Raw genomic sequence first — 20911 nt, forward strand, 5'->3', positions numbered from 1 at the left:
AACTCCTCAAACATTGGTTGACTATTCCCTGTATACACAATATCATCTACATATATAGACATGATCATAATTTCTGCTTCTCCTCTGGTTTTGGTATAAAGAGTGGCCTCACTTTGACTCTTTGCAAATCCACATTGAGCAAAGTAGGTGTCAATTTCACCATACCATGCCTTTAGTGCTTGTTTTAAGCCATACAGAGTTTTATGAAGCTTGTACACCTTGTCTTCACTCCCCTTGACCATAAAACCATTTGGCTGACTACATAAACATCCTCTTCTAACACACCGTTTAGGAAAGCAGATTTAACATCTAGCTGATACAATTTCCAACTCTTCTGTGCTGCCAATGCAACTAGTGTTCGAATTGTATCAAGTTTAGCCACTGGTGCAAAAGTCTCATTATAGTCAACACCTGGTTTCTAAGCATAACCCATGGCTACTAGTCTTGCCTTATTTTTTGTATTGAGCCATCAAGATTGAGCTTGGTCTTGAACACCCATTTAACTTCAATTATAGGTTTGTCAGTTGGTCTGTCCACCAACTTCCATGTTGCATTTTTCTCAATCATTGACAGTTCATCTTCCATGGCTTTTATCCATGATTCATCTTTAGTAGCTTCATCAAATTTCCCAGGTTCCATGATGCAAAGATTGCATTGTGCTAGAACATCATCCAAGTTTCACCCATTTTAGCGGAGTGTGATCAAAGGCTTGAGAATTCCTCATGCTGCTACTTATGCCACCTGATGGTTCATGAGGAGATGATTCTCTTGGTGACTGAACTTGATCATGACTCTCAAGAGGTGTCTTTGGTGATGTAGCTTCAGGTACCTTGGATTGCTCTTCATGGCTGGTCACAGATACATGATTCTCAGGCATTTCCTTCCAATCCCAAGCTGCATTTTCATCAAACACAACATCTCTTGAGAGTATAAGCTTCTTAGTGACTGGATTATACACTCTGTATCCCTTTTCACAGGTTCCATAACCCACAAATATCCCCTTGGTACTCTTTGCATCTAGCTTATGTCTCACCTCACTTGGTATATGCCTATAACACAAGCAACCAAAGATTTTAAGGTGTGCAATCCCTGGTTTCCTCCCACTGTATGCTTCAAATGGAGTTATATCTCTAAGTGCTCTTATAGGACATCTATTCAGTATGTAGATAGTTGTGTGTACAGATTCTACCCACAAGTAGTAAGGTAATCCTTTCTCATGAAGCATGACTTTTGCCATTTCAACCACAGTCCTATTCTTTCTCTCCACCACTCCGTTTTGTTGTGGAGTGTAAGCCATAGAGAGTTGTCTTTGAATACCTTCATCTTCACACAACTTGTTAAACTCACAAGATGTGAATTCACCCCATTTGTCACTTCTCAAACATTTCACTCTAAAGTCACTTTGCAATTCTACCATGGACTTGAACTTTCGAAAACAGTTCAGTGCATCTGACTTGTATTTGAGAAAGTAAACCCAAATATTTCTTGTACAGTCATCTATAAGAAGCATGAAGTACTTGTTACCGGCTATAGACTCATTTTGCATAGGCCCACACAAGTCCACATGAATTAGCTCAAGGGGATTGCTTGCTCTCCATGCTTGATTCTTTGGAAACCACTATCTATGTTGCTTTCCAAGTTGACACCCTTCACATACTTCATCAAGCTCTTCTAAGTATGGAAGTTCATGCACCATTTCCTTTTCTTTGAGTTGGTTTAGCCCCCTTAGATGTAGATGGCCTAGCCTTTTGTGCCAAGTCCAAGTAGAGTGTGATACACTCGTTTTCAGAGCAATATGATCATTAGGTAATAGTGCCAAAGGATAGAATTTATTCCTCTTCATCTCCACTTTGATAACAAGACTTTCCAGTGAGGAATTGTCAAAGATGCTGAACATTTTGCCCTCAAATAGCAAATAGTAACCGTGCTCATCCATCTGTCCCACACTTAGTAAGTTCTTTTTCAACCCAGGTCAATACATCACTTCTTTGAGGTACTTTCTACCTTTGCTAGTGTCAATCACTAGAGTTCCCATTCCAACTACATCAACAAGCTCTCCAGTTGGCATTTGTACCTTGCCTATCACGTTTGTTCTTATATCAACTAGCAGCTTCCTATCTCCAATCATGTGATTGCTGCAACCACTGTCTATATACCATTCACCATTAACACTTGCTCCAAAGATGGTACTATTGGCATAAAATAAGTTTCCTGTCACTTCCACTTGATTTGTATAGTTAGTTTTCTGCACATTTTTACTTGCAGTGCATTCTCTAGCCCAATGTCCAAACTTGTCACAATTGTAACACTTAGGCTTTCATTTATACCTGCATTCACCAAAATGGAACTTCGAACACACTTTGCACTATGGCTTTGCCCCTTCTTGATTCACTAATGGTGATGAGGTCAAACCCTGTGTAGAACTAGTCTGCTGAAATTTGGACTTTGATTCCTATGACTTGCCCTTAGGATTCCAATTCTTCTGGAATTTAGATGAACCAGATTGAGTGCCACCCTTGTTCTGGCCTTTTGGACTCACAGAGAATGAGGCAAATGCCTTTTCAGCTGTATCAACATTATGTAGCTTGAACCGTTGTTCTTGACTCTTCAATATTGAGATAACTTCCTGAAGTTCTACAGTTTCTAGACTTTTTGTATTCTTAATCACCAGGCAAATAGGATCATAAACCTTACTAAGACTGATCAGAACCTTTTGGACAAGCCTCTCATTAGAGAGAGTCTCACCAAAGGTTTTCATCTGGTTAATTAGCTCATTCAATCGAGTAAGATAAACAGATAAGGACTCATTATCACGCGTTCTACTGTATTCAAATTCACGTATGAGGTTTTGGAGTTTTACCAATCTAACGTGGTCACCACCGTGATATTCTCCATACAGCAGCTCCCATGCCATCTTACAAAGTCAGCATTGGTGATATGAGGGAAGAATTGATCGGAAACTGTGTTTTGAATGATGCCTAGAGCCTTTGCATCTTTCATGAAGATGGTAGCCATTTTTTCATCATAGTCATCTTCTGAAGTATCCTCGGTCTTCTTCTTCGAATCAAGGATCGGAATTCCCTTTTTCACCAAATTCCAAAGCCCATATGACTTGAATATAGTTACCATCTTGATTCTCCAGAACTCATAGTTCTCACTAGAGAAGATCGGAGTTCTTACTTCTGAACTTCCAAATCCAGCCATCTTTGATCTCAGGTAAGCCACGAACAAACTGTATTTAGGTTTTGATCGAACTCTAGCAATTTCACAGAGCCTCGATTGAGCTCTAATGTAGCTCGATTTCACAGATTGAGAACACCCAGATTCAATTGATCGAACCTGGTTCTAAGGCCATGTTAGTGCTTTTGTATTCTAGCTGAGTTATGGAATGCTCTAGAAGAAAGAATAGAAGAATGATGAAATGCTCTACTTCTCTCTACCAGAAAGTGCAGAGAGGAATGTATATTTCTTATCTGAGAATGAGCACACAAAAACGTGTACTTCATGACGTTTAGCCTTAGCTGGATACACACAAGCATCATATTATATCTCAGCCATTCATCTAGTTATACTAAGATCACTACACATAGCTTATTTCAGCCTTATATTTTGGAGCGTTACACCTGCCATTCTAAGAGGCTAAGTGTATTCACTATTATTGTTCTAGGCTTATACTTATGCTAATCAACTTATTACTCACAATTCTACATTCCCATTTACTTACATTTCTACACTCCCATTTAAGTTTTGAGCTGATTTCACTCCAAGTTTATCCCTAAGGTAGTGGAATCAATCCTTAGCCAATGACTTTGTGAAGATATCTGCTAGTTGCTCATTTATAGGGCAGTAAACCAAGACCAATACATTATCTTCATCTAATCTTATTGGTTTAGTCAGAGACACCCCCATTACCCCAAAATAAAAGAAAAAAGAAAAAGAATATGGATTGGAATTCGAATATGGCAAGAGAAAAATGAATATCAAGATGTGCGTGTGCAGGTACATTAATGTCGTTCACACGTGCGTGTCGCTCACAGACGAACGCATGTGTAGAGAAGAGACATAAACTCCATTCCTTCCTTGCAAAAACTCCTCAGCTAAATTCAATTCACTGACATGATAGTTATGCGACCAGTTCTATGAGGAAGGTTATACAAAGGTTGTTTATGAGAATCATACGGTAAGATTAGCAAATTGCACAATTTGGATTTCATTGTATCATACATAACAGAACCTCTTGTCACATTCCTCCACAACTAAATAAACAGTTAGAGAACAAATAATAATCGCCATCTACGACTACGACTAGCAGTTGCACTAACATTATATTGCTCAAAATGTGGAGTGAGGTATTATAAACAAGCACAGAAACCAGGTCGACTTGAAGCCGAATCCCGCTTCTTCAGTATATTTATTCATTCGTCCGATATCTTCAACAAGCCATCTTACTTTGATCTCCCTCTGTATGGGAACAAAAAATCTGAGAGACTTCCTTTTATGTAGTTACCTACTTTATACACGTTCTTAGTCACCCCTGAAGCAACAAGATCTGCATTTCTTGAAAACCTACACATTCATTAACAAACACCAGATAAGATAACCCTTACGAAATAAGGCTTAAAGTTTCGTAAAACCAGGATTTCATATTCTTCACTTGGATAGTCTAATCATATGCTTACTTGTTCAAGAAAACAGTTCCGGCAGATTGAGTAGGTGGTTGGTGCCTCTGAGTCTGAGGGACTTCACGAACATCTAGAAGGTAAAGAAAAGGGATAAATAGCTGACAACAGATGATAATGTAACATTTAATGAAAAAACAGTACTTGTTTTTGGTACACAACTTTTTCTAAATCATTTATAGAAACCAAATACTATATAGTTAATATATTCTTAACCAACGCGACCATCTCTGGAATGCATATCAGTAACTAGCAGAATTAAGCTAAGTTCAGTGGAATTATACTCACACGACCTCACTATCTACATGTCATTTTTGCAGGAAGACCTTGACTATATTGAAGGCAAACTATTGTAAGAAACACCTGGAAAGAGAATGACAAGTAAAAAAAAAATAGAGACTGGTAAACAAATTTTTTTTTTTTCCTTACCCTCTTTGTGATGAACATGGGTAGAAACAGGAGCGGCAGCTGGTGATGTTTTATGGATTCTTTTGCCAACCAAAAACTGCAGCAACTCATTTAGTCAGATTGCTTGCTAAACAAAAACTAATGCACGCAAAAGGAGCTGTTTAATTAGAAATTTCATGCGCCCATAAAGTCACAGACCATATTACTTCCAGCTATCTAAGAACGATCCCGCTCCAATTTGCACCAAAAACCCAAAAGTCACAACCTCCGTGAATAGCTCATAGCTGATTATCATTATCATACAATATATTGAGATCTCGTTAAACATGATCTCATTACGTAAACTGTAAAGCAAGGTAAAGTAATAACTAATCCAATTAACATCAAAATTAAAATTAAAAGACAAAGAAAAACAATTGCAAATCTCCATGCATTTAAGCAACCAATTAAAGTCAATAATCAAGCACATGAACCCCCACATCTCATATAAGCACATAATAAAATGTTTCATTGTGTGTGAGTCTCTGGGCGAAAGAGAGGGTGAGAGATTACCACCAAGCCAATACAAACGGGCAATTCTAATGTGTTCTTTTGAGAAGGGTCTTCTTTAATTCGATCCAAATACATAGAGTAACCAGCACAAGCATAACGAAAATCAGCAAGATGTCGATCCTCTCTAGAAGCCTCCCTCTCAGTTGCTACAACTACTGCGTCAGGCACTGGTCACCAAATCTACATATTAGTAGGTGGCATACGACTTTCATATAAAAAAAGGTTTCAACTGGCAAAAAGGAGAGCACAAAGCAAACAATCTAATCCAGAAAAAATAAATGTGTTCTAAAATCAAATTTACAAAACTAGCAAAGAAAGATTAATCCTTTATAGGAAAAGCAAAAAAAATAAGCTGTCTGCAGCTCAAAGATGATGACTTTTTCCTAACCTAAACTTTCACGAATGAATCTCAAATATAAGGTGAAAAGCTAAAACCTGGTTTACAAAATTTAAATTTAAAAAAAAATAGAATTCAAACATCGAAACCCTAAAAGTTAGAATTCTCTAAGAGAATCGAAACTTCCGCAATCGATCAGGTGTCTCATGAATTAATAAATAAAAAATAGGTCGGTTGGTGATGGAACTAATGTTTAATTGTTTGTTTTTCTCGAGAACCAAACGGAAAATAACAAGGAAAGAGAGAAGGGAAGTTTTACAGGGAAAGAGAGACCTTGAGGGAGGGTGCGAGGAACGCCGAGGCAGATAGGATTGTAAGCTTTGGATTTGAGAGCGGTTGAATAATAAAGTGTTCCTTTGCATGATCTCCCTTTGTTCGAGACCTTTTCTGGGCCTTTTTCTTTCTCCGTACTCTTATTCGTAGCCATGGCGTCGTCGTCGTCCTCACTGTGACTCTCACTCTCTTCTCATTCTGTCACGCGGGTTTGGCTCTCTCGTATTTTTGTACCCCATTTTGCTCAGGTGGCGTCACACGTGGTTTTACTCGCACGGAATAATAAAATAAAGTGTGACAAGTAGGTTTTTAACGAATTTACCGGACTCTTTTTTTTTACTTAACAATTCTTTTTTACCGTAGTATATTGATTTATCTTCTCATTTTCAGCAAGGCATTGCATGAATCATCTTACAATCCATAGTTTTACTAACATCTGATTTGGTGAAATTTTATTTTTACTGTGAGTTATATGTATTTGGTTTTTAATGAAGATATTTAGAAACTTTTTTTTTAAATACGAGCAATAGTTTAAAGTTAACTACTCTAAATTAATCTAATATACGAAGATGAATTCGAACTTGGATGCAAAGAGTCGGGCTCACTGCCCTGTCTAACTGCCTAACCCTCATCTGCCCAGAAACTTTGTTTTAAATGAGGTTAAATGAAGATATCCAGCCTTGTCAAATAGTATAACAGGCAAAGGGCACAACACAAGGATATTACCAAAAGAGCAAGATATCTCATAATATGTACACATTTTATTCAAGCATTTGAGACGCTTTTTTGTTCTCTTACAGTAAGATATGGAAGACAGACATGGATGGAGTGACCAAGTACAAAAACAAGTATCTAGATCCACCGAGTGTTGTTCTTCTTACCCCACGCAAACCAGGAAAAGGAAGAGTGGTGGTAGTATAGTTACAGTTTCATTGTATGCAAATAGTGCTTCGGAAAACAGGATAATAGGCCTCCAGTTCAAGCAGATCCAGGATCTGCTGTGCGCCCCAAAGATAGGAAGAGTGGGCATCAATCACATCAGTTACATCAACCTGCAAATACCAAAGAAAGCATACTGATGTTGTTAAGGGTTTCAATCGTTATCCCCCTTCGAACTCTAAGTTATGTACTGCTTTTCAGCAACTATCTCAAGCAGTAAGCTCTATTCAGGGAACACAGAATTCTAGTTGAAGTAATGCGCCTCCCAAGAGCAACTGAGATGGCAGAGAGAGACAGAGAGAGATGAGGAGAAAACTTACATTTTCAATCCCTTCAACTTTTATAGGTTGAATTCCGGCTAATCCTCGAGAAAGTAGACTGTTCAAAAGTGATCATTAGTTACTATTATGGAAATCAACAAATAACAATCTATCAGTATAGTAGAGCTGCAATAAACTGACCCCCACCCCATCCCATTTCCTTCTATCAAATCCTTGAAATGGGCACGTAATTGTATTCATAAACAAGTGTATAGCCATCAAGTTGTAAGCTAGTTCAAGGTTGAGATGCGTTCTCTGGTGGGCTTGGGCACTAAGGGGAGAGAGAGAGAGAGAGAGAGAGAGAGAGAGACCTGCCTAACATATTTCCTACAGTAAATCAACCACTAATTCCTAAAATTTGCAGGTATGACCAAAGGCTCTACTAAAACAATCTCCCATTCTGCATACCTGGCACGGAAAGCAATCCCAAGCATCCAATCATTTGTGGAGTAGGCATTGACAAATCTTCCAGCCACCATCTGCAAATATCCGGAGGTAGTAAACACTTGCACCAAAGTTGTAATAAAACTCTGCAAACTTCGGAGGTGGAGAAAAAGGAAAAACAAAAACAAAAAAAACCAATTTTGCTATCACCTTTCTAGCAGCTGCCCATTTCTCATCTGCGATCGAGATGGGTGCTCCAAGAAGAACAACTCTTTCTACAAGTTCAGCTGCCAATATAAAGAAATAATTATTAATCCAGGATAGAGGAGATAGATGAGCAATTATTATCACTTACCGTTCTTTTCAGTTTCTGCCAAACACTGCAGACACTTGAAAATTACTCGTGCTCCAAGTGAGAAACCCACCAGTGTTACAGGCCTGAAGTCCACGAAATCCCGAGCGAACAAAAATTATTCGGATTGGTTTTTCAGGAATTTCTGAAGTAATGAGATAACAATAATTTCAAGTTATGATGTTGACCTGTTCCCATGAATTCCTTTTAATAACACCTCAGCAAGCAGCCTTCCTGCTTTGTCTGACCTGGAATAAAAAAAAGGTTGAACAAGTCTAGATAGAAACTCACAACAAACATTGCTACTCTGGAGTAACTCCAGCATTCCTGACCAAAGCTTCTGGAAATCACAAATAAGAATGAACTTAAAAGAAAGATTTTCCCACTCTTCTTGATAAGGGTGAAAAAGGACCTGTCCACAGCAATTGCCCATTTGCTATCTATAAAATCAGCAGCTGCAAGTAATGTTGCAGGCCAAGCCAGTGCAGTAACAAGAGTGCCTAACACAGTCATCATTGCACCTTGCTTCATCAACCCCATTGCAATTCCTACATCAACCAGAGGTAATCTCAATATCATGTGCAATTTATATCGTCATATTACCAGTAAATAACAATAATCCAAACCAATTACTTGAAGTAAGCCAATCCTGAATTGCAGTGCTGACTGCAATTAGATTCTTCGATTCCCAGACCAGCGCATACCTATAGATTTGTTAAGGTCATAATAGATAATTCATCTGTAACTTCCATTTATGGATTTCAAAGGCCTGGATCAGTTCAGTTTAATTTTCAGGTTCTTCAAACATGTTGAAGAGTAGTAAAAATATCTGTACCTTTCCAAATTGTCATCCTGTCCCTCCCAAGGCCTTACAAAATCTTCCTTATCAAAAACAAATCCTGAAACCAAGATCTCAACTGCTAGCCTCTGAGAGATAAGGTGAGAAAAATTACAGTTTGAACCACTAATTATAGATATGTGTGTGTAAAGAGAGAGAGTAAAAACAAAACTATAGCCCACCGGACTATAGTAAAAGTTCTCCCTAAGGTAGAATAATAAGAAGAAAAAAAATTAAAATAGAATTTGGAGCTTAAAAAAACTCACGCCTTGATTATGATTTTCTCCTATAGCGCTGAACTCAAATTCATCGACACTTCCAGTTCTTCTAGCCATTTTGCTCCCTGTGAGTCCAGCTCCAGCAGCTTGATTGAATGGAGAGTGAGCAGTAGACCATAAATTAGTTCGCACAAATACAATATGAATATGAAATATGAAACTGTTTGTAGAAACAAAAGATATATCCCACAGAAACAATAAAGAGCAAATCAGATGATTCAACAACCAAAAAAACCTATTCACCTCCAAATGATGCAGCAACAACAACAGAACCAGCAACAGTTCCAGCAGCACTTGCAGCTGCAGCAAACCCACTTGCTCCAATTACTGGGATGAGAGTGCCCAATGTTGGAGCTAGAGCACCAAGTCCTGCAGCAATTGCTGGGGCTGCTAATCCTGTAGAAAAGTAAAACTACACGAATTGCAAGACCAAAACTGTTGAAGCTGAAAAATTTGTAGAAGGATTTTAAATTCTTCTACAATAAGCAAAGATTTTTTTAGGGTCTCATACCACCAGTTATTGTCAGCAACGTTCCTCCGGTTATTGCAGCTGCGCCAATGATACCACCACGCTTCCATTTAGCCCATTTGCTTTTTGGTGACTGGGTTTCTTCTTTTTCTTCTTCCTTTTTCACTAATGCCATTGCAGAGCAAGCAACCATTGTCTCAATGGCTTCCTACAAAGCAAAGTTTAGGACAAAAAGCATAAAACGTGACCATAATGAAGAAGGGAATGTAGTTGCTGTCAATTTGTATCGAAATACGATACTATCCTGATCTTGGTGATTAAAAGCGAAAATGAGGAGGTATCTTTTCATACTGATCATATCATAAGACACCTAACTAACCTAAGAACATTTCAACCTAAGCACATGTAGAATAAATTAGGAGGGAACTCAGAGGGCGAACATAGATACCATTTTCATCCACTTGACATCAAGCCAAGTTGCAAGCAATCGCAGAGCTACGCGATGCCGAGCATCATAACCCTTTCTTCGACGGGTACATTTCTTGTTGTCTTCTTGTTTATCAGCCAGACAAGCTGAAAGGAGCTCATAGAGAACCATAACTTTCCTCTGATAACTGAGCATTGTCAACTCTCCAATAGTTTTCTCACGAATCTCACTGCTAGCCGCAAGTGCGTCTTTGGCACTAACCAGATTACCACCAGTGCCTTGCTGATTTTCCAAAAGTGCACCCACTCCTTCACTGTTTTGTTTCACATCAGCTGTGGAGCATTTCTGCATCAGATTTTCCAACTGCACATCCTCTTCAATTTTTTGTTTCACCTCAGCTGTGGTCCTTTTCTCCTGCGGACTTTCCAAATGCTCATCCGCTGCTTCAATGTTTTTATTCACCTCAGCTGTGGAGAATTTCTCACGGCATTCATTTTCATATTCACGATGCTTTTCCTTCTTAGATTGGGAAGACTCCGAAGTCTTTTCCATGCTAAGTGCCATAGCATCAACAGTTCTGGACAAAGCAAGTTCTTGATCTGCACTTTGTGAACCATCCTTATCACCATCACCACCTTCTTCAGCAAGCAACCTCAAGAACTATGATAAAGTCAAAAAACATAGCAAAGACAATTAAAAAAACAAAATATAAAATTAACCCAAAATAAAATGGTGATCAAAATATTGGAACAAACAGACGTACTGCTCCAACATGATGGCTAGCAGGAGAAGTAGCAGCGCTTTCCTGAAGTCCGGACCAGGCTGCAGAATCAATCTCCAGAAACCTATTCACGACATGAGCAATATTGAAAATGCCTTAGGGTAGCGAAAGTCCAACAATTCAAATCCCTTATTATATAAATTCACTGCACCGCTCCACTAATATTCAGGGTTGAAAGATCAGATAAAATAAATATATAAAAATATGAAATTGAGGAGTGAAATGGACCTGAAAACGGGTCGGAGGAGACCCGAGTTTTCATGGACCCAAAGCTCCGGGCCGTCGGAGACGGAGTCGGCGCTGCTGACACTACTGGTCCGCTCCTCGGTTGATTCTTCTTCTTCAGAGGACAATCGCAGGGGATGGGTCTGGTGGATCTGAGCCTGGTGAAGAGCGAACGCGAACAGAGCTCCGGCGGCGTACCTCTGCGTCGGCGTCAAGAACGACGTCGTTGCCATGAGTCTCAGAGAACTGAATTCATGGGAGTTTGGTGATTTTTGTGTTAATTGTAGTAGTTATTTTGCGGTCAAACTAATAGTGAACAAAATTCAATCGCGCGAGAATTGGCAATGTTGTTGATTCAACCTGAAGCCCTCCTCGACGCTCGAGTTTTAAATTGAAATAAATATTCAACTTCTTCTCCTCCTCCTGGCTCCTCCGCACCAGAGACAGCCAGCCCAGACGTCGTTTTTATTTGCTTGCCCACGCGGCAACGTGAAGAGTTGTTTTTTTTTTTTTTTTTGGTAACAAAGAGGGCTAAGCCCAAACAACAACTAAACATAAATCAACCTAGACCTTAAAAGCCATCCCTGTCTTCTTGGAGGACACCAGTAATACCACCAGGAGGCAAAACAAAGCAATGAACACCCAATTCCATCTCATGCCCCATCTTAGCCAGAGAGTCAGCAGCAAAGTTAACCTCCCTGAAAACATGAAAGATGCTACAGTCCCAGGAACTCTTCCAATAGACTCTGCACATGTTTAGCAACGTGAAGAGTTGTTTTCGATACATTTGCTACATGTCTCACTTCAAATTGCTAATTTATCATATAAAAATATTAAATCAAATAACCATTTTCTATCCTTAAATTAGACAGCATTTATTCATAATTGGACTAATGTTGAGACTTTTTGTTTTATCAATTGGGAAAGAGGTTTCCAGTGAAAAAAAACAATTAAACTTTTTTGTTTTATCATTGGGACGCCTTCCAACATTTCCTTAAAAAGTAAAATACTCCTACAGGAATAGCTAATTAGTTATTAGGATATATTTGAGAGTGCTTCTGAAAGGTCTAAAAGCATTTTTGGACAACCAAAAACGCTTGTGAGCATTTTTGAACAACCAAAAACGCTTGTGATAGCATTTGATAGTACCTACTAGGGTTACAACTTACAAAAGCACTAAAGCACTTTCTGGACAGAAGCATCTGGAATCACTTAAGCACTAGTTTCAAGAAATTTTATAGGCATTCTTTAAATAGAAGCACTTCTATAAAAATGCTCATGAACACAAGTGGTTCCTAAAAGCATTCCAAACGAGTCCTTGAATTTGAATTTAAATGGTCCAAGCCCAGTAAACAATCATATCAAAACACATGGATCAAGCAAACTATCAAAATGCTTGTTAAAACTGAGTCAAGAAGAAACACAAGGAATTATGAGTAGTAATCGTCCATTGTGGACAACCTTGTTCATCAAATATTACATAAACATGGAATGAATACCCAACATGGTACTCTGAATAATTCTAAGCTAACCCAAAAAATATTATTATGCACTAAAGCCTCTTGATGGCTACTTTTACATGTTAAATTACAGCATTGGCAACAACAGAGCCTCCTAATTATGAGTAATGATTACAGAATTAAATGTGTCTAATTGTTCTGGCACCCAAAATCATGGGTGCAAATAACCACATGATGCTCCCTTCTTGCAGTACCCGCTTTCATAATATTTACATACCCGCTGGCCTTTGGGAGGAGGCCTGAATGAACCTCCTCCATTTCCATATGTCTGCCTGTTCCATTGGAACCTACCCCTACCAAAACCTACATCCCTATTCTGAAAACCCAGATCTCTTGGACCGATGAATCTGTCTCCGCCGTACCTCGACTGGCTTTCCAACATGGCCCCAGCTGGAGTACCTGGATGGATGCTTGTGTTTCCCTGCACTATACCCTGACCACCTCCCCAGCCCATGTTTGCATTTCCCTGGGCTGCTTCCCAACTGGTTTCTGTGCTTTCTGACCTGGCTTTCCATTGATTGTCTGTACTAGCTATGTCCCAATTTTCCTTGGGTGGTGCAGTGGTTTGGATCTCTGTTCCTGCCTCCCATTGGTTGACTGAAACATCACTCGGTTTTCTGTCTCCCTCCGCTTCAGTGCTTGTGGAAGAATGCACACCACATCCTTTTTGCAGATCAACAGCATTTCCCTGGCATTCCCCAAGTGGTTCATCCGACACCATAGGTACCCGCAAATCACCACTGGAGCTTAAGGCATCACCTTTACCAGGGTCGGGGGGGCTAAATCCCTCTACAGAACTGATACTCTCATTTTTGGAACCCTCTGTAAATTCACCTCCACAATTCATGATTGATGTCGGGGTAGCCAAGCCGCTGAGAGACTCCATTGCTTCAACTTCAGCCAGAAGATCTGAAACTGATTCACCAGCTAAAGTGCAAAATTCAGTGGATCCAGTAAGAATGTCCTGCCAACCAGATGCATTAGAGGTAGGATGGGATGGGGAAGAATGAGTCAGCTGACCACTCACTGAAACCGCGGTAGCAACACAATCACCTGCCATCTCGCTTGGTTTTAGAGAAGATGCAGAGACAAGACTGGATTCCCATTCCTCAAGAGAAGTAGGTTTGGCCGGAGTTGGGGAATACCCACCCCATTCACCACCTACTTCGGGAAGTTGTGCCCCACCACCCCCTAAACTAGAAGCAGTGCTCCAGCTAGGTCCAGCATCCTGAACAGGAAAATTTGAAGATACAGACTGCTTATTTTCAGCAGCCTGACCAAGTAAATCTCCATTGCTTGGTTTTGGAGTGGGACTGGGAATATCTGGAAAACTAAGTTCCCTCTGATCTTGTTCTGACGTCTCACATGATTTAGACAAAGGAATTAAATCAGAGTTGGAATCACAGCCATTTGAAGGACTACTTACAGGTGGAGGTCTCCAGTTTTGTCCAGAAGATTGGCCTGAATGGCCCTCACTATCAGATCGGTTCTCAGTACACTGTCCATTCATAATTTGACCCTGAGCTGTCTTTGGTGGATCCAAATTTCCATTGTTCTGATCAGAGTTATTTTCTGCTCCTCTACTTTCTCCTACTAGTGTTTCATATGGTTTCACAGGCACTACAGGTGAAGGTAGTGAACCACTCTCTTGGGCTTTATCGGGTGAAGAACTATTAACCTTCAATGGATCCTGGCCTTGCAAATGGTTTCTGGTTTGTTCCTCATTGGAATTGACAACATCTACAGGTGTAGTACACCTCACAGGTTCAACGTTGCCATTATTATGCAAGCTTTGGCCATCCTGCTTCATGTTCCAGCTCTCTTCAACCTTTTTACCATCTATTTGAGTTGCATTCATACTCTTCTTTGATCCAGCATCCTGGCCATTGTTTCTTTCATCCAAGGCCACTGTAAATCCCTGAGAAAGTAAGTGGCTGTCATGTGGCAATAATGGTTCTTTATAATACTGTCCATTCACTGCATCAGCCAAAAGGATGGAGTCATCTGGTTTCTCATTTATCCTCCATATTCTATGATCAGGAGGGAAGTGCCCAGTTGTACTCCATTTACGCAGCTGTATCATCGCAAATGGTCCTTGAATTTTACCAGTTGGGTCCTGGTAGTGCCATACCTTGTCTGTCTCAAAATTATCAACAGATAGGTCCGTCTTTATCACTGCAGATAAGGGTAGCGATGAAATTTCTGATGCAAGCTCTGTAGATGAATTAGATTCAACCACCGATTGATTATTCCAATCAAAAGCCGTAAAACCAGTGGGATTGACCTGATTCTTTATTGTACTGCATCCATTTATTCCAAATGTTTCTCTACCCCGATTTTTCTGTGCCTTGCCTCCAATATTATTTGAAAAGTCACCTTCCCATGGTTGAGGGAAAGGTTCCCTTCCCTTTCTACCAAAGACAGATTTCCTTGGTTTGACTTTGTCATCTGCATACACATCACCACAATTAACCCCAAATTAACATTTCCAAAAGAAGACTTCCATTTCAAAGGAGAAAATGATAAGATATAATTCCATGTCTATTAAATGGGGACCTTGTTTCTTATCGAATGCTCCAGCACTGTCTTCTTCTGACTCATAACTTGGATCCATACTAGGATCAGGGTGCACTTCCTGAATTTCGTGCAGTCTGCGCTGACGTTCCTCTGGAGAGTTCAGAAGCTGTAATTTCTCCACACATTCCCTAAGCGTAAACTATGGTCAAGGAATACTTTAAATTACATGGACCAAAATATCTCTCGCACAAGGCAATATCGAGAATAGAGTACACAGGTACTCACGGAAACCACCTCTCAATTTAAGAACATGCTACAAGTAATTTAAAGTAAACAGAGAGTGCAAACAGAATAACCAACAATGTGCAAGCAAAATCATTAGAGGGAAAAGAAAAAAAAGCATTAGAATAATCGACAAAAAAGGATATTCCTTTCTGTGTCCTTTTTCACTTGCTCGGTCGCGAAGGTGATTAAGCCGTAATACCTCTGCTTCCAGCAACTACATCGGAGAGCAAGACCATGCCAACCAAAAACCAGTATCAGAAATAGCACTTGATGACTTGTTTGGGAGAAACAATAACAACCAATGCATATACTTAAACTGGAGGAATCTATATATATATATATATATATGAAGCAAAAGGCCCTTGTGGTTAAATTTTCAAATAACCCAATTTAAAGAAAAAAAAATTCAAAACACAACTACTTTATTTTAAAGGGGCAAATGCGTAAAACAATAGTCTGTTGAAATGCAAATAATTAAAAAACAAAAAGGAAATAAGAGTTAAAAAACAAAAAGGAAATAAGAGTATGCGTCTAACAAAAATTCTCTATATATAGGGATAAAGTTAAAATAAGAAAGGATATTGTTGCGTGGGTCGAGAGGCTAGTAACTATAAAAGACAACCAAATCTATCTACAATCCTTCCATAAAAACAAACATGTATCCTCTTTTTGCCTCAGATTTAAAAGTAACGGAACTTACATCATTTACTCTAACTGCTTGAAGTGCCATTGCTTTCTCCTGAATCTCACCCTGACACACCAAGCACAAAAATCCTTCGTAAAACGAGTTGCAAATATCTTGAGCATAACATATAACAGAGCATAACAAGCAAACCTACCACAGTCAAACGTTTGGTGAGCCCACACCTTATACTTTGACGTAATCGTTTGCATTCATCCTGTACACATAAGTAAAATATCACAACTGGAAAAGAAAAAAAAAACCGATGACAAAGAAAGAGCATCTAAAACATGGGCAACAAACAGCATCCCCATCGTCTTGAGACCAAATAAAAACTTTTTTTTTTTTTTGTCAGAGATTGAATGAAAAACTTAAATATGAACCCACAAGCATGCCTTAACCAATTTTGTTTGGTTACATCATTAATTCCATGTCACGAAAGATTGAAAACAGGGTGCATATAGATTTCAAGTCAGTCATTAATGTTAAGTGTACATATAGATTTCAAGTCAGTCATTAATGGTAAGTGTACACCTTCCCCAAGCCATTTCATGCTAGCTCACATAACTGAACAAAGGAGGGTTCAAGAAAATAGCATGCATATGGATTTCAAGTCCGTCATTAATTGTAAGTGTACATGTTCCCCAAGCATCCTTTAATGCTAGTTCACATAACTGAAGAAAGCAGGGTTCAAATAAATAATTACGCTCCAAGCACCTTCATTATTGATATCTAAACTATCACACTACTTGCAATCTCTATACGCCTTTCCTAAACTTGAGTTCCAAAAGTATTCATTAAATAATCACTAAAAGTTCTAGTATGTGCAAGTAAGTGATATCAAGGCACCCTTGGGAGGAGGAGAGTAGGCAATAAGTTTACTCACCTGGGTGAATTCCTGATTAGAGATCTCATCAATTGGTATAACCTCTTTCTTGTCTAAGTTCAAGATTTCAAGCTTGACATCAGTTGTTCTTGTGCCAATTTTATAAGGTTCAGCAACCTTGCTGGTACCTGTACACAAAGATGTCAACAACATAACTTTTCATGATTACAGTGGAAATATAAGAAATAACTTGAAGCATTGGTCGTGTTAACTAATACCTATAACTTGGACAAGCCTATAAATCTCTTGCTTTTGATCACCACTAGAAATTCTTATTCGCACAACTGAACCAACCACCTTCTCATGAAATTTATCAATGTCTTCAATAAGAATCTCCATCCAGTTACGGCGCAAGTAAATCAGATTGATGTTGTGAACATCAATCGCTGCATATGCAGCTGGATTAGTCTGTGGTCCTTTCTCATCTACTCTTTTACGTGTTTTACGCCTCTTATCATTACCCATCATCATTTGATTATCATGGATCCCATCAAACTCCATTTGGCTGGAAACACTAGTAACAACTGCAGCACTGCTAATATTATCTGCCCTGGAACTTTCCTTTATAAGGAAGTGAGATTCAAGAAGCTTTAACATTTCAAAGTGACCCACACATTCTTTCCCAAACAGATTTATGAGCCTTGAATCACAAACAATTTGGCATTTCCGGCGAGGATCACGAAGATTGTTTTTCTTTATGTACTCGAGCAAAAGTGCCTGGACATCAAATTGAGATAGCACAGATATATCACCATTTTTCATATGAGCAACAAACGCCAGGAGCTCCTTTGATGCCCAAACTGTGCCTTCAGAGAAAGGCATCCCTCTACCACCAAGTGATTTTTCAACAGTCAAATCCTTGTTGGAAATTCTAGGCTTTTTATTACTTCTTTTTGAATGTGTTGCTTCCAGGTCTGCAAAAGAGTTGAGAGAACCTGAATCTGTTGTTTTATCCCCATTATATAGTTCACCCGAAGAATCCCTCTTACAAACCACAACAGCAGCTCCTTTCCATGGATTTTTAGCATTAATGAGCTCGTCCAGAGTTAATGATAGTTTCCCTTTCAAAAGATTCCAGTAAACCTTGAACAGATACTCCCAGCTGCTTTTGTCATCAAAATCTACTTGGGCCTGCACAAAAGTTATATGAGAAAGGAAAGAGATAAAATTGCACCCCCAGACGGAAATAAATTTAAAATAAAAATAGAAACAAGGTGATTTGTCTCCTAAGAAACTCCAAAAAGGTAGAACATGATGGAACGCCACTTTACTATCAGCAGCAAATAAGCATGCACTACTGGGGGCACAAAATAAAAAATAAAGAAGGAAATAAAACAAACAAAAACCTAAAGCATTCTTGATATGAAAGAGTTTTCTGCTCTTAAATCAATCCAAACCCTCTCCAAATGCCAAAAAACTGAGAATCCTCAGTTCATAGGAAAAACTACACTACTGGAAGTAATAACTACATAAAATAATTAAATAGGCCAAAACATGTTTCAGCATACCACTTCCTTATTTCCTTGCACATTTTCAATTAGCATGATAGTTCTCATACATGTTCCACAAAATCCTTTGTTTCCTCGTACGCATTGATAATCAGCATCCTTAGTACAACCTTTGCACAGAGAATAAGTACAAGTATAACACCAATAATGTGAAGCCTTCTGACAACTGCTGCATATATGCCAACCTGAAATGCATCAGAACCAGAACACCAAATTGTGAACAAATTAAACAACCAAGGGATGAAAACTTAACGCTAAAAGGATAATAAATAACAGGATAATAAAATTTACGCCCAACCCTAACTAAAAAATGACCCCTTCACAACCTGATGCTTAACTTTCTGTTCACAAAAACTGCCATGAATACTATTTAAAAGTTAAAATTAAAACCCATGGCTCATTTCTAGAGTGCCTACAGAACTAAACAAAAATTGGTGAAAAATGAACAAGCTATTAATGCAGTGCAACGTACCACAATTCCATTTGGCCTTTGATTTAAAGAAAGATTCGTCCCGCTTGATGCACGATGGATGGTATGCCTTAGGACAGCCCCTAACGAGTAACAATCCACAAAGCATTGAATTAAGCAATGCAAATGAGCACCAACAAACATTCGCAAAATGAAATATCCATTTGATTGCCAATAAGGAAATGAACTAACCCACAACAGCTAAATTAAGTAAAAGTTCGGATTTTTCTAGCAAGGACTAATCATAATTGGACTCAATTGACTAAGACTGCGGAAAAACCAGACTCTGACCTGCGGTCACAAAGCACGAGGCTTCCACCATCGAAGCAAATGAAGCAAACGTCCTCTTCTTCGTTCTGCTTCCTCACCGGGGCCGCTCTGACGTGCCCACTCGGCGGCCGACCCCGCCTCCGTTTCCCTAAGCTCTTCTCCGCCGCCACTTTGACCGCCACGTCCGCCATCCCCTGCCCCACCCTACCAGCAACCATGCCGCCGCCGGCGACCGTCTGGGGAGCTCCGACGAGCTGCGAATCATCCAGGTCCCCGATCGCTTCGCATTGATCAACACTCATGCGGTCCTCCGCGGCCGGCAGCGACCGGTCAAAGGCCTGTTCTCCTCCTCCTCCTCCTCCTCCATCTTCCTCTAGACTAGTTCTGTAGAAGGTGGAGGAGAGCTGAGCTTTCTGGAGCTCCATGAGCTACAATTGAAGTAATAAAATTGAATGGTAAAGGGGATTGGAGGAGAGAGATTGAAAACCCTAGGTGTTTGAGCTGCAATTATGAGAAGTGGCTACAGAAGCAGCGCACATGGAAATGGAGGACCGGGCGAGGATGTGACAGAGCATTGGGTCGGGTTTCGGGTTGCGTTGCGCAACAGACTTTTGTTTTTTAAACCTTGGGTTTATTTATGATATGGGTATGGGGCTTGGAGGAAGAAGAAAAAGTGAGGAGGACCGACGACACACGGAGCTGTGGAAAGGCGAACACTTGGTATTGGGTGGAAGTGGAAGGAAGAGAGAGAGAGAGAGAGAGAGAGAGAGAGAGAGGGGAAATTGAGAGGAAAGGGGTCGTTGTTTGGGTGGGCAAAGGCAAGCCGGGTACCTTTTTCTCTTTCTCATACAGAAGGCGTCAAACGCGGCTCTTGTGAGTTTTGATTCTCTCATCTCGAGCACCACGTGGTGAGTGGGCACCCAGGAAAGGTGATCGCATGTGGGGCCCACCTTGAATTTTTGTTCAACGCTTTAAACATGTGTACAAAGAATTTAACTTGGTATGTTTTGCCCCTTCTGTTTTGATCTCATTGAAATTGATTATGAGCTAGTTCAGTGTACTTGAGCATGCTATGAAATTGATTTTGATATCTTTTAGTATGTTTAGGAGATTTATAAGATTAAAATACAGGGAATTTTTAGTTTTTTTATTAGAGATATATTCATGTAATTACAATGCGAAAAAAAATGCATTGATGGTGAGTGTTAATATCAATTGATATTTTATTAATCAACTTTGCAAAAATAATGGTATACATATCTTTTGTTTTGAGAGAAATACAATAAATTGTATTCATAATTCATGCCTAAAGGTCGTCAATCATGAAAGCCAATACAAATATAAGTAACCAATGTTAATACAAATACATAAGCACGATAATCATAAAATAGTTCATCCAAATATGGAGGAATCCACGGGCAACAATGAACACCACAAGGTGTACCTTCCACT

General features: G+C 39.4%; 3 protein-coding genes across 3 annotated transcripts; all 3 read right to left on the minus strand.

Annotated features, from left to right (window-relative positions):
- Window positions 1-4194: 4194 nt before the first annotated feature.
- LOC110758208 (uncharacterized) lies at window positions 4195-6521 on the minus strand. The gene is made up of 5 exons (XM_021960018.2): window positions 6310-6521; window positions 5640-5806; window positions 5109-5184; window positions 4680-4752; window positions 4195-4566 (listed from the first exon to the last, which is right to left on the minus strand). Exons 1-5 carry the CDS (start codon window positions 6461-6463, stop codon window positions 4446-4448), a joined length of 591 nt encoding a protein of 196 aa, XP_021815710.1. The 5' UTR covers window positions 6464-6521; the 3' UTR covers window positions 4195-4445.
- A 529-nt stretch (window positions 6522-7050) lies between these two features.
- LOC110758177 (transmembrane and coiled-coil domain-containing protein STS1) lies at window positions 7051-11916 on the minus strand. The gene is made up of 16 exons (XM_088244049.1): window positions 11683-11916; window positions 11326-11568; window positions 11080-11161; window positions 10338-10976; window positions 9932-10097; window positions 9664-9816; window positions 9409-9506; window positions 9140-9231; window positions 8938-9008; window positions 8717-8852; window positions 8493-8552; window positions 8308-8390; window positions 8163-8239; window positions 7977-8047; window positions 7569-7626; window positions 7051-7361 (listed from the first exon to the last, which is right to left on the minus strand). The coding sequence occupies exons 2-16, from the start codon at window positions 11553-11555 to the stop codon at window positions 7239-7241; spliced, it is 2139 nt and encodes a 712-aa protein (XP_088100175.1). The 5' UTR covers window positions 11556-11568; window positions 11683-11916; the 3' UTR covers window positions 7051-7238.
- A 781-nt stretch (window positions 11917-12697) lies between these two features.
- On the minus strand, window positions 12698-20278 carry LOC110757697 (zinc finger CCCH domain-containing protein 44). The gene is made up of 10 exons (XM_021959398.2): window positions 19481-20278; window positions 19193-19272; window positions 18721-18905; window positions 17431-18343; window positions 17213-17340; window positions 16484-16543; window positions 16345-16395; window positions 15788-15858; window positions 15399-15553; window positions 12698-15290 (listed from the first exon to the last, which is right to left on the minus strand). Exons 1-10 carry the CDS (start codon window positions 19882-19884, stop codon window positions 12994-12996), a joined length of 4344 nt encoding a protein of 1447 aa, XP_021815090.2. The 5' UTR covers window positions 19885-20278; the 3' UTR covers window positions 12698-12993.
- Window positions 20279-20911: the final 633 nt, after the last annotated feature.

This window comes from Prunus avium, chromosome 7 (assembly GCF_965620075.1).
Source record: "Prunus avium chromosome 7, drPruAviu1.hap1.1, whole genome shotgun sequence".
Classification (NCBI taxonomy): domain Eukaryota; kingdom Viridiplantae; phylum Streptophyta; class Magnoliopsida; order Rosales; family Rosaceae; genus Prunus; species Prunus avium.